This window comes from Leuciscus leuciscus (genome assembly GCF_965113295.1).
Source record: "Leuciscus leuciscus genome assembly, chromosome: 9".
Classification (NCBI taxonomy): domain Eukaryota; kingdom Metazoa; phylum Chordata; class Actinopteri; order Cypriniformes; family Leuciscidae; genus Leuciscus; species Leuciscus leuciscus.
The window spans coordinates 42,133,587-42,150,633 of NC_138733.1; the positions used below are offsets into that span (position 1 = coordinate 42,133,587).

Sequence of the window (17,047 nt, forward strand, 5' to 3'; positions counted from 1 at the left end):
CATGCGTCGGTGACACGGTTCCTCAAGGGAGCTAGGAGATTGTGCCCTGCACGGCCGCCTTCTGTGCCGCCGTGGGATTTAGCTTTGGTCTTGGAGGCTTTGTCACGACCGCCTTTCGAGCCCCTGGCCTCGATTGCCATTAAGGAACTATCGATTAAAACGGCTCTGCTTCTCGCTCTCGCCTCGGCGAAGCGGGTTGGGGATTTACAGGCTTTCTCTGTAGGTGAAGATTGTATTCGCTTTGGACCGGGAAACTGTAATGTTACTCTCAGACCGAGGCCGGGTTACGTTCCTAAGTCGCTCAATACCCCGTTCAGAGCGCAGATTGTTTCTCTGCCTGCCCTGGCCGCTGAGCCATCAACCTCTCAGGGTTCGGATGCTCAGAGTGCTATTTGCCCAGTCAGAGCGCTCCGAGAATACATTTCTCGCTCGGCAGCGTTTCGACAATCGGACCAGCTGTTTGTGTGCTTTGGTGGATGCAACAAGGGACGGGGGGTCTCAAAACAGAGGCTTGCTCACTGGATCGTGGACGCTATTGTTTTGGCTTATGATTGCCTGGGACAGGAATGTCCCCTGAACATCAAGGCCCATTCGACTAGGGCGATTGCCTCCTCGTGGGCTTGGACTAAGGGTATGTCTATTCAGGATTTATGTCTTGCGGCTGGCTGGTCTTCTCAGAACACGTTCGCCAGATTTTACAAGTTGGATTTACCCTCTGTAGCGTCTCGAGTGCTTTCGGTGAGTTGATCGCTTACACAGCATTAAGAGAGCTGCTCTGCGCTTTGCTCATGAGTTGTTCTGTGTGCTATTTGTGTGTTGTACTATTGTCACCGCTATGCGTTGGCTTTCTCTGTTGTTGTTGCCCTGTTGGTCTACAGTGCAACCTTCCCCCAGATATACTGCTCGGGATATGCAAATTCCATATAGTGTTGGTAAGCTTGTGATTGGTCCCTTTGGACCTATCAGAGGTTAGAGGTTCGCTATTTGTCAATCTCGGCCTATCAGGCGCTTGCACTCTGGGGGCGAGGTTTGTATTGGGTCTGTTCAATAGTTGCTGCCACGGCGGGATTCTATACAGTTCCCATATACGACATCCGTAATGTCGAGTTCCGTAGCCTTGATAGGGAACGTCTCCGGTTACTTTCGTAACCTCGGTTCCCTGAAAGGCAAGGAACGAGACATTACGCTCGCCGCCGTGTTCGCTATTATTTAGCGTTGTTCGATTCTGAAGGGAATTGGCGCTGCACTTGCATTATAACTGCAACGGTGTTTCAGTATTTGCATATTTGCGTCAATTGGCCAGCTCTGCTGGCGTTAGCCTATAAGATTTCAGCGGAAGTGAAGGATGAGAGGAGTTCCCATATACGACATCCGTAATGTCTCGTTCCTTGCCTTTCAGGGAACCGAGGTTACGAAAGTAACCGGAGACGATTTATTGGATGGGATGCGCTACAGTGTTACATTCATTCATCAACTGAAAACAGGATGACTCATCGATTCTTGGGATTTAAGAATCGATATCGGTTCGTAAAAATTAGAATAGATTAAAATTTGAGAAATCGATATTTTTTACCCAGCCCTAGTTCTGAGGTGGTAAAAAACAAAAACAAAACAATAGACAGAAAAGTTTGAGCCAATCGGATGAGCTGTAAATGTCATGTCACTAATGACTTCTCAATTTTCTCTGATTTCCATAAGTATTGATTATTTCTTAGAAAACATAGCCGAAAATATACAGTTCTGCTTGTGGGATATCAGTCAACTAAACACAAAGCATTGGGCCTCATTTATCAATCTAACGTAGAAATCATCTTACGACAGGGTTCACGTGTGATTCATGAAACATTCATATGCTGCCAGTCCCATTGTACGAATGATCGCACGTTAATAAATGGCTGAAAACAATCGTCATTTGAATGTCACGCCCTTACAAATTCATGGTTTAGATCCTCGCCCCTAGAGTTTACGACACGAGAGAAAACGCAAGAGGAAGTATCTCATGATAACTTCAAAATACACTGTTAATCTTGTAATTGCAAACAATTGGATTAATTTATATGTAGATTAAATACTGGTACATAAAACAAAACATTTACACACATTATACACTACAAACTAGGCTATTATCCACTCACTCCTCAACAAATTTAATAGAATTCAGAACAGAACAAGAATGAAAAATAAGCTATACATTTTATTATAGTGTAAAGTTCAAATATATTTTCCAAGTAAACTTTATGTAGTAAGTATATTAATATCAGCACTAGAAGTATTCTTAAACATGTACCATTTTGTGGGTATATTGGGCAATTTTTTTGTTTATAAAAGTATACTTGTAAGTGTAACAGTCGTAAACTTTAAGTACACAAGTAGTTTACGTCTAATTTTTTCTTTATCATTGCAACTATACAATAAGTGAAATTATTGGTATACTTTTAGTTTACTAGTTATATACTTCTAGCCCATTTTATGTTTATGAAAGTACACTTTGATGCATGCTCTTAGTAAACTACTAGTTTAATATTTTTATTTAAAGTCTCCATGCAATCAAAATGGACATTTCTTATTTGTTATAGAACATTGGAGTATTTATTATAAATGATTTATGGGTGCACATCATTATTGTGTTAATAATCCTGATGACGAGGGCGGAGCAACCTGTCACTCACGTGAGATCAGCCAATAGCAAACCACAACCATCCAATCAATTCCCCACAGACACAATCAAGCCCCGCCCACATTTGTTTTTGCTCAGAACTGTTATTCTGGAACAAGACTGTTATATTCATTTTGCAGTTTAGTTTATATATTAAGTTTTTTATGTGTATATATATTCGTTTAGCATTTTAGTTATACGCTGAAAAATAAATGTGCCACATGATGATTGCCAATGTCAGTAACATTGATGGACAACATTTAGTAAATTCATTAACAGCCGTCACTTAATTTTCCAAACTGTAGGATTGTGGAAATTCATTCACTTTTCATTAAAAATACATACAACTTATACAATACCAATTAACTTCATATAGTATTGTACTATAAGCTATCACACATATATAATACTATACTATGCTAGTCTTAGTCATTGGTTAGATCAGCGTTGCAGTCAATAAATAGGACATGTATGGGACAAATCTATTAGGCCCAATATAAGGGACGTCCCGGCTAATACGGGACAGTTGAGCCCCTTTCACACAGAGATTCCGGAAAATACACGGATAAAGTGACCCGGGTTCGTTTGATTTTGGTTCATTCACACTGCCAGTGATTTTCCGGAATCAGAGAGTGCGTTCACACACAACCCGTAAAAATGCCGTAAAGACACGTGACATCGATGTGACTTGTAATCTCAGCAGCGTCTTAAGTTTGCTTATGAGCTGCGATCTCTCTCTCGAGAAACCACGCTTGTGCATTTGTTTCTCTGATTCGATTATAAACTTGCGCTTTACGTACCGTTTCACAGCTGGAGAACGAGCCCGGCTTCAGCGTCATCACTACGACACGGCATTATTACGGCTTTTGTTCACACAGCGCGCGTTCCGGGACTGAACACGGCAATGTTACTAGGTCCCGACCCGGCATCGAACCCGGCATAAATCCCGGGTCGAGTTTGCGTTCACACAGAAGGCGCTCTGGCAATTTGCCGGCAATTTGCCGGGTTCAAAGCGCTGTGTGAAAGGGGCTTTGGCAACCCTAGGCACAGCGCTCTGTGTTGAGCACTGGGAGAATATTTGAGCTTAATGACTACTGGCAGTACAGATCAGCACAGACGCATACAGAACTGTGTGCTCGAGTAGGTCTTGCAGTTAGCTAAACTAGTTCGCCGTTACCTAGAGTGGTTTGCTCAAAGTGAACAGTGGCGGGCTATGACTTTTCCTTTTTGGTTGCTTACTTCACATGGTGATCATCATTTGATCATATAAAATACTTCTACACATTTGACAACATTTTGAACCAGCGTATGAGTCACATGTGCAGTTTAGTAACAGATGTATCCATTAAGTAACCTGAGAAACAGTGTTAATGTCACGTCCAAAGCGTTGCTGATGTTCTGATTATTCCCAGAACTGCGTCCTCTTCCTAGAGCTCTCTTGTGTGGGTCATTTGCTAAATCGAAAGTGTTTTTCCCAGTGCATCTGTTGAATAATCCTTCTGCCCAGATGAGACACAAGACCTGCAATATGAGACCCTCTGCTGTGATAGCATGTAGTATAAATGGGTCATGACCTCAGGGTTGTGTCTTCTAAACACAGCTGACCTAAAATAGCGTACATGACCTGTCCTCCAGCAGATTTTGAAGCACTTAAAAATACACTCCAACGGCGAGCAGATAGTGGTGTCGTCCTCTCCAGAGGCATTAATAGCTTGAGGAGTGTTGATGGTTTTGAATCGACTCGACCGTAAGAAGGAACTTAGGCAATGCTGGCCTAAACTGTTCAGAGAAACACGAGCTGCTCCTCCATTATTAGATGCGATAACCAGAGGTGACAGCTTTCAATTTTGGGACTTATTCAGAGCTCTCAGCACCGTGAGTTACAGAAACATTAAAACATGTTTTCACACACATTCCATATAGATGCCATTAACGGGTGACTCTCATGAAAACTTAGTCACACATAGTAAAAACATAGTAAAAATTAAAAGTTACAACATGAATTTGGTCACAACCTTTATTAAGTTACAACCCTTATGAAAAAGAAATACACTTTAGCATACTTTTTAAAAGATGAAGCTACTTATTATGAATATACTTTTTAAAAGTGATAACTGAAAGTAATGTTTTTGGACACTTACTTGAATGTTATTTTCAATTAAAATGGTAACAGCCCCAACAAGTAAAGTCATAATGTAAGGAAATCTTGGCTAATGATTCATTAAAACAGATGTTGGAAGTTGAAATACATGGCTTCAACCCATTGTGGTAATTAACACATTAATTTAAGTTAATACTAGGGATAGGGAATTAATCCATGATGACAATTAATTAATTAATTAATCTATTAATAAGATAAGACTCTTTATTAGTTTCTGCTGCGGTAATCATTAATGAATTGTTTAATTTTTCATGAATCATATTGTAACCTTTATCCACTGAAGGCAAATTGAAGTTGAGAAACCATGTGCATTTTTATTGAAAACCATGAATTAGATTAAAAAAAAAAAAAGATGTTTTATTAAAGTTCGGGAGGAACACGTTCAAATGATCTAATCACGTCATTAGTCAGTGTTGTGGCAAATTCAAAGTCCTTTTTGTTTCAGGTCTCAAAAAAGCTCTCAGAGTCGAAGTTCCAGGTCAGAAGAATAAACTTTATTGACAAGCAACAAAGTGAGACGCCAGCTGGCCATCTGGACATCTAAAGTTACCATTCCCAGACCTTATACTTTTTTCTTATCTCTAGGTGCCCAAAGGGCACCCTCATATCTATCTCTTCTTCTTTGTCACTCCTTGTGGCCTTGCCACCATTAAAAACATCTCCCCCTAGACCTTCTACTATTGGTGGAACATCTCAAAAACATCTTATATAACATGATTTTCTTCCAGTGCATCCCAACACCTGCATTTAAAGATTTCTGGGTACTTTTCCATTCTCTTATCCTTGTGACCCATTTTCTGCTTGGCATTACAGCATTCAGACTTTTACATGAGACAAGGGAAATTCTCCAACATCAGCAATCAGTAATCAACATGTCTACCCAATCAGCATGAGTGGAGGCCTATATATACACAGTCGACCCACCTATGTTCCTTGACAGTTTTCAGCATCCCTCTACCACCCCGTCTCCTTACACTCACCTGGTTACTTTCCTAAACAAAAATACGGGGGAAGTACTCTGGGTTCGGAGCCCTCTCCTCGGACAGTACGCCAAATATTCATACTACTTTATCTGATTATTTGTAAGTGTGAACTTGTGAAACAGACTTGATTAAACTCACCAAAGCTAGACAAGAGACGTGATGAGGTTCTGGTGTTGCGGCCATTATGTGACGAGACTCTGGCGTGGCGGCCATTACGTGAAGAGAGTCTGGCGTGGCAGACATGACAAAGAAAGTCTGGCGTGTGGCCATGATGTGACTAGACTCTGTGTCAGAGATGAACGAGACAATCGCAGTAAGGTGAATTTATTAGATAGACACTAGTGTGAACAGCAGGCAAAGCCAGTTAGACACCGGTACAGATAGTCGTGGGTATCCAGGCAACAACAAGAGCCGCAAGCAGACAGTCCATAAACAAGATCCGAATTTGTCAGAGTAGCAATCATCCAGACTGGCACAGGACTAAGGCACAACTGTGAGCTGGAACACACTGCACAATAAACACCAAACTTTTGACAACACAGAACATAAAAGACACAGGTTAAGTAGAGTTGTGCTAATGAGGACCAGGTGATACAGATGACTCAATCAGCACTCACGAGCACAGAGAGAGAGAGAGAGAGAGTTAACAGCAAAAATTAGTCAGTTAACCTGAAAACCGTGACACTCTGACATGGCGGCCATGACGTAACGAGACTCGGGTGCTGCGGCCATGAAGTGACAAGGCTCTGGTGTGGCGGCCATAACATGACAAGACCCTGAAGTGACGGCCATGATGTGACAAGGCTCTGGTGTGGTGACCAAGAAGTGACAAGACTCTGGTGTGGTGACCAAGAAGTGACAAGACTCTGGTGTGGCGGCCATGACGTGACAAGGCTCTGGTGTGGTGACCAAGAAGTGACAAGACTCTGGTGTGGCGGCCATGACGTGACAAGGCTCTGGTGTGGTGACCAAGAAGTGACAAGACTCTGGTGTGGCGGCCATGACGTGACAAGACTCTGACATGGCGGCCATGAAGTGACAAGGCTCTGTTGTCGTGACCAAGAAGTGACAAGACTCTGGTGTGGCGGCAATGACGTGACAAGGCTCTGGTGCTGCGGTCATTACGTGACAAGACTCTGACGTGACGGCCATGACATGACAAGGCTCTGGTGTGGTGGCCAAGACGTGATGAGACTCTGGTGCTGCGGTCATTACGTGACAAGACTCTGACGTGGCGGCCATGACCTGACGAGACTCTGGCGTGGCGGCCATGATGTGAAGAAAGTCTGGCTTGTGGCCATGACGTGATGAGACTCTGGTGTGGTGGCCATGATGTGACGAGACTCAGTTGTGGCGGCCATGATATGAAGAGACTCTGCTGTGGCCATAGGCGAATCGTCTTTTAGGAATAAGATCACTTGGGTGTCACACATCATGTCATTTCAACTACCCATTTATTAACTTCAGTTTAGCTACTCCCATGCATCTCAAGGTCTAGAAACTGCAAGGTCAGTGAAATCTGACCTGTAATCTCCAGAGTCAGCCTGAATCCACCACTTACTGTATGACTCCCAGTGTGTCCTCAGTTATTAGTTCTGACTAGATCTCACTACCTGTGTTTTGTTGTGTATACGAATGTGTGACTGTTCTACATAGATTATTACTGTCCTTTGGGCTTTTTCATAGTGTGTTTACAGTGTTTGTGTTGCACTTTCTATTTGGTACCTCAGACCTTATTGTGTCTTTCCATTGCTCATAGCATTGACCCGCAGACAGGTGTCAACACTGAATGGACACTCTACATCATGACACACCATTGCTGTGACATCACTCATCAAAATGTAATACCTGCTTCACCCCTTTATCAAAGGTTAAAGCAATAAAAGCAAATAAAGATAGATAAAAGAAGCATATTTTCCCCCACCATCCAATTTGTTTCTTGTTTCACTTGGAAATATATAGGGGTGTAACGGTTCACAAAATTCACGGTTCGGTTCGATAAGATACACTTGTGTCACGGTTCGGTTCGATACGGTTCGGTACGTTTTTGATACAGCAAAAAGAAAGAAATGCCAGAGAAATTTCCTTGATTTAAATTTTTTTTATTCTTTTTTTTAATTAAAACTAACATCATAAACTATGATATTTTTTACTTTGAGCAATTCTGTAGCTATAATTGACTCTTCTTAGGAGCATATAAAACAAAACAGCTCCTTGGAAAAAATGAAATGTAATATTGTAGTAGTTATAAAGAAAGGTTTATTTTAGTTCATATTAACATTTGAGGGCAGCAATTGTATTCATAATGTCGAAATAAAACCGACGTAATGTTACTTGAAGGCATTATAGCCCACTAGTCCTGCCAAACTTCCATGGTTGCAGTTAGTGTTACTACAGTAAATCCATGGTGAATGTTGCTGATCTGTGGACACTGGATAGTTAATTCATGGCACAATGTTTCTTCCTGGCTTCCACGCGCTGTTTGATCCGTTAATAACGGAGAAATGTGAATGTTTCTCACTAGATCTCGCAGCGATGTTATTTCTTCTGTGGTGAATTCAAATGCTTTCTTTACTGGATCTCTTATTAGCGCTGTGTAGGCTAGTAACAGTGTCGCATGATCACGATCGGCTCACGCTGCACTGGTCCAAACTGATAAATGGTCCTTCAACCACACAATAACGAGCAGTTTCGTTCCGCTTGCATTACGTTTACCATTTGATGTTGGGCAATGTTGTGGTCGCGCCGGCGTCTCTTACATTATGAGCGCGCTTGCCACGCGCAACGCGCCTACATTTGAAATAATGAAATTTTGGTCGGCAGAAAAAATTGTCCAAAGAACCATTCGGTTTGAAAATGCGTACCGAACACCGAACCGAAAGCCTTGTACCGAACGGTTCAATACGAATACGTGTATCGTTACACCCCTAGAAATATATCACATGATAGAAGTGAAGTGGAAATATATCACATGACAGAATAAGAAGGCCACTTCACACAGGCCAGTGGACATCACAGCTTCACACAGTTAGCTTTTAGTGTAATATTTTAACTCTAAATACAAGTTATTATAAAAAATAGTTTAAATAACAATTCTGATTTAAGGACAATGTAGGTAAATTAAGTGATGATACAAACTCAAGTACATTTCCTTTGAATAACTGCTGTCTAGATGGCAGTAGTTGAATCTGTTCTTTGCTGTGTCACTAAATGTGTGTGAAATGTCAACAGGAGCTGGATTTCTTTGGCAATCCTTTCTCTATGATAGACAGCATGAGGAACAGGATGGAGGCGATGCACAGAAACTTTGTAAGTCTGACCTCTCTGTTGTCATATTGTACCAGCATCTCTTCAATACTCTATGAACCACATTGTCAGCGAGTTTATCTGCACCTTCTGCCACCGATTAAACTTAATAAACTTGCAAGATTGTGGAAAATTCTCTTTTAAAATGGGTTTTTATAATGAGCTGATTTTCATAGCAACAGTAGGAATGGGAATTGTAGGCAATTCAGTTATTATATACTCGGAAAGGCACAGATAATGGCTTCAAAAACGAATTAGTTTGACCTTCCTATGGCTGACGAACTTAGAGTGGTTCGCCATCCATCATAAACAAACTGGCTCTGGGGGGTTAATAAAGGCCTTCTAAAGCAAAACGATGAGTTTGTGTAAGAAAAATATTAATATTTAACACGTTACTAAGTAAAATTCTAGCTTCCGGCCAAACGTGACAAGACTCTGGTGTGGCGGCCAGGTTTTGGGATCACAACTTAAAGCTGCAGTCCGTAACTTTATTGAGTTAAAAATTTACCAAAATAAAATTTTGAGCAAGTACATAACCAGCCAGTCTTTAAAACTCTCTGCTTGCCGTAGCTTGATTCAAAACGGTAAGCTTGTAATAATGTTTTTAATTCTAGGTGTACTGGTGGATTTCCGTGGGAAATTCGAGCATGTCTTTGCGTCATTACGTCACATCTGTACACATAAAGAAGAGTCTCGGCTAGTAGGCTATGAGTGTGAGGATGCTGGAGGTGGAGATTTATAGCCTTTTCTCACAGCACTTGATATACTTAAATGTATTAATTTGATGGTGGATACAGAAAGGTTCAAACGACAGTCACCAGTGACAACTGGAGATTCACCCGTTGTAAAATGCAAAAGACTTCGGACTTCGTAGTGGCTACAGAAAAATGTGGCCATGTGAAAACAAAGATAAATATCGGAAAGGGCATTAAACGAGTCACGCAATGCTTATGTTGTTAACAATAACAATTTGAGAACAAAGTATAATTTGCACGGTTTGATGTGATATAATAAGTGATCGTTAGATTTAATCAGCACGATTTACTGCAATGCTTTTTTTCCCTTAGTTGGTCAGAACTAAAGTGGATGTTACTTACTTGTTCAGATTACATTTTCCGGTGAAAATTCTTATGTTGGTCAAGTTTCCAAAAAGTAGAATCTGTGATTGCGAATGACAGTATCCACCCCACTAGCGCGGTGATTGACAGCCGCACATTCTCCTCAAAACATTGGATTCATCCGCGTTGTGCCGTGCCGAGGCACAACCCGCGTAAAGTTGATAATTCCGCGAATAACTGCAATTGCAGATTTCGAACAGAGATGGCGACAAAGAGGAAAAAACTACAGACTGCAGCTTTAAGTATGTACGTCTTATTATTTGTAGTTGTGTTTTCTATTAAGTTCCAATTATACGTTTTATGTTGTTTCTATGATGTAGACGAAGGGCAAAGCTTTGTCTCTGCTAGCCTGCTAACTAACATTACAGTGTTGATGTAGTGTTAACTGTAGCTTTTATAAGCTCTTGCTTTTGTAAGACTGTTCACTGCCCCTTAGGAAAATTATCCATGATTTTGTTATCGATTACTCTTTGTATTACCATAGTTTCCCGACAAATATCATGATTAAATAGTGGATAACATTGTATCTAAAATGTATAAGAAAATTACAACAAAAAACATCCCACTCTGGAACGTCCTGTTAAATCCATGCTTGCAAAGTCTATGCATGAAATCCGTTCAGCACAATCCTTTTGTTAGTTAACATTGTCAGGGTCTGAATCGGGCTTGAAATGGTTGGAAATTGTAGCCATCCTTAATATTTACTCCTGAGCAGATGAAACAGATTAGTGAACACACACTAAGCGCTGCCAATTACAACACACTGGGCCAGCTAACCAATCACAGCACTTTTCGTATTTCGGAAGGAGGAGCTTCATCGAAACAGGAACTAGACGGCACATTCGAGGCAGACTGGGGAGAGAGGTTCTGTAATAATGCAAAATGTGTGAAAAATAATGTGTTTATTGAACAATCAAGCATGAAAGGATATTCTAGTACACCCCAAAAACAAAATCAAGACTTCATAAAATGGCATAATATAGGATTCCTTTAAACTCCATCACCACTATTTCAACCAAACTGAACTCTAATGCTGCAATCACTGCACTTTAACACATTAACAACTCTGCCATCACCTACTTATCACTGCACATCTGCAGCTGTGTTATGTGTATAATTGTGTATTGTCCTGAACCTTTTGTATATTTATTATGTATATTGTGTATATATTGTAAAATGTGACATTAAAAAAGTGATTTATGATTTAAGCCGAAACTATTCTTTTTTGATATCATATTTTTCATAAAATTTCAAATAAAAAGGTTATTTTTGTTGTGCATATGTATCATTCACTACACATATGAACACCCGGTCAGTAATTACACACTGATGAATCAGTCACATATGAATACTAGACTGAATTCAGTGTCCTGCAGTTATTGGTAGAAAGTTTCTCAGATGTTTTTGTAACTGTTTCTTTCAGGAAAACATGGCGTCAGACTCCAACAGCCACTCGTTTTCCCTCCTCCTCCGTCATGACATACTCTAAAATGGGAAATGAGGCCCCAAAAGTGTTCCAGGCCTCATCTCAGACACGCTGTGCTCCTGGAGGAGTGAGTACTTGCTCTCAATCACTCTCCAACATCTAAACACACCTGTTGAGCAACATTAGGAAGTCATTTATGGTGTTTTATAGTTAAAGGAGACCAGGAAGAGTCTGAAGGACTCGGAGAGTGGACAAGTAAAGATGTCCATTGGCCATCACATTCAGGACAGAGGCCACGTCATCGAGAGGAAAGAGAACAGGAAAACCGGAGAGAAAGAACTCAACCAGGACTTCCAGAACATGGATGAAAGTGAGGACTGAATTATAGAGACAAATAAGTGATTAAGTTTCTCTGGTGAAGTAAACGTGTAAAGAAGGATAAGCAAGCAGTGAAAAAACCACATTCAGTGCATGTTCTTTTACTACTCTTAAGCAAATGCTCAGAACAAATTTAGTTAAAATAAAATGTCAAGAAAAATATTCACTTTGCTTATACTTGGCATAAATGATTTGAATAAATAAAGTATTATGCCAAAATGACATTTCTAAGAAATCAGATCTTCACCTTGCAGACAACTGACAAACAAGTCCAAATGGATATTTGTTTTCCCAAAGTGCTCCAGAAACGAGCTCCAAGCACACTGCCTTTTGGCCTGATTTTGTTCGACGTCACACCAGTTGATAGATTTTGCTGTGAAGTATATCAGGGCCATTAGCTCCTGCAGACACTGTTTCTGATGTCAGCCTTGTGCTTGGTCTCTTCAGCGGAGGCCCAGTCCTTTGATGACGAGTGGCAGCGTGAGGTGTCCAGATTCCATGTTTCTGCGCCCATGTCCCGCCTGGAAGCGCCGAGGCATCGGGCCGTACACCGAGCAGCCATCACAGGACCACAGGAGACACGCAGGTCAGTGACAGGGGCACACATGACACACACTTCTGATGCTGCTGCCATTTCAAATCAGATGAACTGTGTGTGTTTTTTTATCTAAATGTCCATTGATTTTCAGTTTGATACTGAAGCTGGGAGAAATCTTGATTCATTTTAAAGGGATAGTTCGGCCAAAAATGAAAATTAGCCCATGATTTACTCACCCTCAAGCCATCCTAGGTGTATATGACTTCTTTCAGACGAATACAATCGGAGTTATATTAAAAAAATATCCATGCTTTATAATGGCAGTGAATGGTAACTGCGCATCTATCCATCATAACAGTAATCCATACGACTCCCAGGGGTTAAAGGATTAGTTCACCCCAAAATGAAAATTTCCTAATAATTTACTCACCCCAATGCCATCCAAGATATCCATGTCTTTCTTTCCTCAGTGGGAGATAAATTATGTTTTTTGAGGAAAACATTTCTGGATTTTTCTTCTAACAATGGACTTCATTGGTTACCATCGTTTTTAAGTCCAAATCAATGCAGTTTCAAAAGTGTTTGAAGTGTTTAAACGGGCTGTACGCGATTACAGCTGAAGAAGAGGTGGTTATCTAGAGAAACCATAGGTCATTTAAAAAAAATTAAATAATTTATAGACTTTTTACCTTCAATAGTTGGGATTGAGCTGATCAACAAACGGACAGGGAACTACATCATCACGTTGAAAGGTCGCGCCGGCGCCGGCAGAAGTACCGCCCCACTGTTTACAATGCGACCGTACGTAGGAGGAGGGTTCAAATAGTATTGTTTGCTATTATATATATAGTAATAGTATTCAGTGAATATGAATATGAATAGTATATGAATAACATTCTGATGAATATGAATAGTAGTTCAATTAGTATTGCCGGCGCCGGCGTGACCTTTCAACGTGATGATGTAGTTCCCTGTCCGTTTGTTGATCAGCTCAATCCCAACTATTGAAGGTAAAAAGTCTATAAATTATTAAAAAAAAATTTAAATGACCTATGGTTTCTCTAGATAACAACCTCTTCTTCAGCTGTGATCGCGTACAGCCCGTTTAAACACTTCAAACACTTTTGAAACTGCATTGATTTGGACTTAAAAACGATGGTAACCAATGAAGTCCATTGTTAGAAGAAAAATCCAGAAATGTTTTCCTCAAAAAACATAATTTCTCTCCCACTGAGGAAAGAAAGACATGGATATCTTGGATGGCATTGGGGTGAGTAAATTATTAGGAAATTTTCATTTTGGGGTGAACTAATCCTTTAATAAAGGCCTTCTGAAGCGAAGAAAAGTATCCATATTTTTATCAACCAACATTATCAACTTTAATCACTGGCTTCAGACAACAGCTATACTCGCGTTCACAAGAGAGACACACGTACAACTGTTGCCGGAAGCCAGTGATTATAGTTTTATTGTGGAATAATTTTCATTTTTCCGTGAGAAAATTACTTTAATCCTAGAAAAGTTCATAACAGTATTATAAACAGAGTGCCATAACTACTGAGTGTGTTTCGAACACACGGACGCCGACAGAGGTGATGCAGTTTTATCTGCAGTCTTTTTGATTTTCTGTTAGGATATGTCTCGATAAGACAGTAACAGTAATGAATGGCTTTTAGATAACTTACTAATATTAAATATCTAACCTTGCACGGTTTAGCCAAGAAGATTTGTCCAAGAGTCCACACTGAATTCAAAATCTCATTTAAAGTTTTAAAACAAGCAAGTTTTAGGATGAAAAAAAGGTGTATGTTATAATGTTGGTCATGTAAGATTAATGAAGGGCGGGTGACTCGTATCACTGCACTGAACTGAACGTTTGCCAGTAGTTAATGTTCCTTAAATAGCTGAACTAACCAGCTGATGCATGCACAGCCATATTACATGACACCATACTGTTAAAGGTCACATTTGAAAGAGAATCTAGTGTTGCACTAGCCTGGGAAAACCCAGACAACTTCCGGCAAATTTAGATTTGCTCTGCATGTAGTCTGGCAAAGAGCTCATTCAAGCCCATTTCTAATCCGTTGAAATCGCGGCACCAATCAGAAACGTTGGGGCGGGCTTTACACGATGACGATCGCTCTGATTGGTTTTAGGTCTATCCAATTGCGCCCAGAGGCATTTGAGCGACGTCCGTTGGTGACGCCCCTTTGGAAATGAGTTATTAATGAAGCTTTGCCAGACCATAACTCAGTTACTACTGAGAATGGTCTGGTTTTAACCAGGCTAGGGCTGCACTGAAATGCGATTTGTCCTGTTTAATATAAAAAATGTTTCTTTACTATTTTGTGTTCACAGAAATGCCAAAGCAGCTGCAAAAAATCAAACCCATTACAATGAGCTCAACGTTAACGGCTCCAGCGGGAAGAAGCACTAAAGCTCATTCAGAATAAAACAACTCGCTGATGCTTCTTACTGCAGTTTCCTCATGTCTGCCATTGACTTTCTGACGCCTGTTTCTCACTACAAACTTGTGCTGCGCTCTATACAGAGAACTTATTTCTAGGTAACTCCAGTAGAGTGTTTTTTGTTGTTGTTGTTGTTGTTGTTTTTTATAATGACCATATGTTTTAAAATGGTTATCAGTAGTGCGTCATTCAAACCAACACCAGGTCTAATGCTTTTAATAGTACATACTCCGCTGGTTAAGTCGTGACTTGTTGAATACTGTATCCTAGTCCCTTTCGTGGAAAGTCTGTTCACTCTGCTGTCATATTTGCAACTCCTCCAGGCAACCAGACCAACTCATATCCACTTGAATGGGAAAATCCTGAAATCTGAAAAACTGCTAGCCAAATTCACATTTGAAGAACATTTCAAATCAGCAACAACATTGTCCCCTGTGAACTGTCCCCTCTGGGCTCCCGGCCTCCCGGACAGCAGAGTTTTAAAGGGGTCGTCGGATGCCCATTTTCCACAAGTTGGGTCTTCATGTAAAGTTTCTAACATACTTTGGTTAAAATTCCTCAATGGTTGTGTAAAACAACACCCTTTTTACCTCCTCAATAGCAGCTCTGTTCACAGCGACCCGTTTCGGTGCATGTCTCTTTAAATGATAATGAGCAACTGCTCACCCCACCCCCTCTCTTCCATGGGGGGCGTCGACACAAGACTGCCTTGGCAGACAGAATATAAAAAGGGCGGAAAAATGCTAATACGGGACAGTCCAGTCAGTGGTTGTGGGCGGAGCATGATCAATATGACATCATAGTGCTAAGAAAATCCAAACGAGTGTTCAGGCTTTTTGAGGATAACAAAAAGAAGTGATTGGATTTTTTTCATTGTATGGTGGTTGTGTCCACACACTGCAAAGACACATTTATATGCAAACACCATGTAAAAGTGAATTTTGCATCCGATGACCCCTTTAATGATTTGGAGCCAGGTTGCAGAACCAGAGTTGGGAGCCGGTGCTGTCATGCACTTATTGATGTTGTCCATGTGTTTATTCTGCAGTAATCTCCATAAACCCTTGAAAAAACTTCCTCTGTAAACATTTGTAAAAAACTAAATTGCATTAAAGTAGACTTTTTATATACATGTTTCTAATAGTGTTTTCTTCCTTGATTTGAAGCCACACTTCTTCTTTTTCTCCTTCGAAGAGAGACATTTTTTGAGAACAAACATTGAGTACAAAAGGACAATACTATCACAATGAACTAATATAATATGGCAATTCATTATTAAAGTTTTTGTTGATCTTTATCCTGCTAGTTTCATTTGTCTCCTGATTTGATTCAGCAAGATGAATGATTTGAATACATCTGGGGCCATAAATCTTCTCAGAAATACTCTTAAGAATAGGCTTAGCTTTGACTTGAGTGTCAAAAATGTATTAGTTAAAAGTAAGACTCGTTTATGAGTAGGATATATTTATAAAGATGCTAAATAGCAAAGGCTGACTGAGGCGACAGTTAAAGGTGCTGTATGTAACTTTTTCACTCTACTAAAGCATAAAAATACCATAATATGTTTGCATATATTAAGGAAACATGCCAAGTTCACATACTCGTTTCTCAGAAAAACACTCCTACAGCCAGTTATTTTACTTTGAAATGTGTGTTTCCAGGCTGGAACGTTTGTTATTGTTATGTTCTGTGATTCTGCACGTTGCCAATTTGCCCATTTTCATTGTCCATTGCGCTCGTTGCTGTTGGCAACCCGCGTGAGCGTCGAGTCTGAGGAGGCGGGGCGGGAGAAACAACGATCTCCGATATTTTGAATTGGTCTGCAGTACCTATTTCGACCACTAGCTGTCATTCTTACAGACTGAACCTTTAAGTGTTGTGATCTAAAGACCATGGCCCTGTCCCAAATGGCACACTCCGGACTTGTGGACTTCCTCAGAGTCCACACTTTGGTGACGTCATGTAGTGCAGACCTATAGGGCCCTTGGCGCGAGTCCACGAGGGCGCATTGAG

The 17,047-nt window shown here is 40.5% G+C and overlaps 1 protein-coding gene across 1 annotated transcript in view; it reads left to right on the top strand.

Annotated features, from left to right (window-relative positions):
- mlf1 (myeloid leukemia factor 1) overlaps positions 1-16,164 on the top strand; it is a 29,340-nt gene extending 13,176 nt beyond the window's left edge. The window contains 6 exon segments of the mRNA XM_082178831.1: positions 9,032-9,109; positions 11,648-11,686; positions 11,688-11,777; positions 11,861-12,020; positions 12,476-12,614; positions 14,925-16,164. Coding sequence (XP_082034957.1) covers positions 9,032-9,109; positions 11,648-11,686; positions 11,688-11,777; positions 11,861-12,020; positions 12,476-12,614; positions 14,925-15,003 — 585 coding nt within the window. The 3' untranslated portion in view covers positions 15,004-16,164.
- Positions 16,165-17,047: the final 883 nt, after the last annotated feature.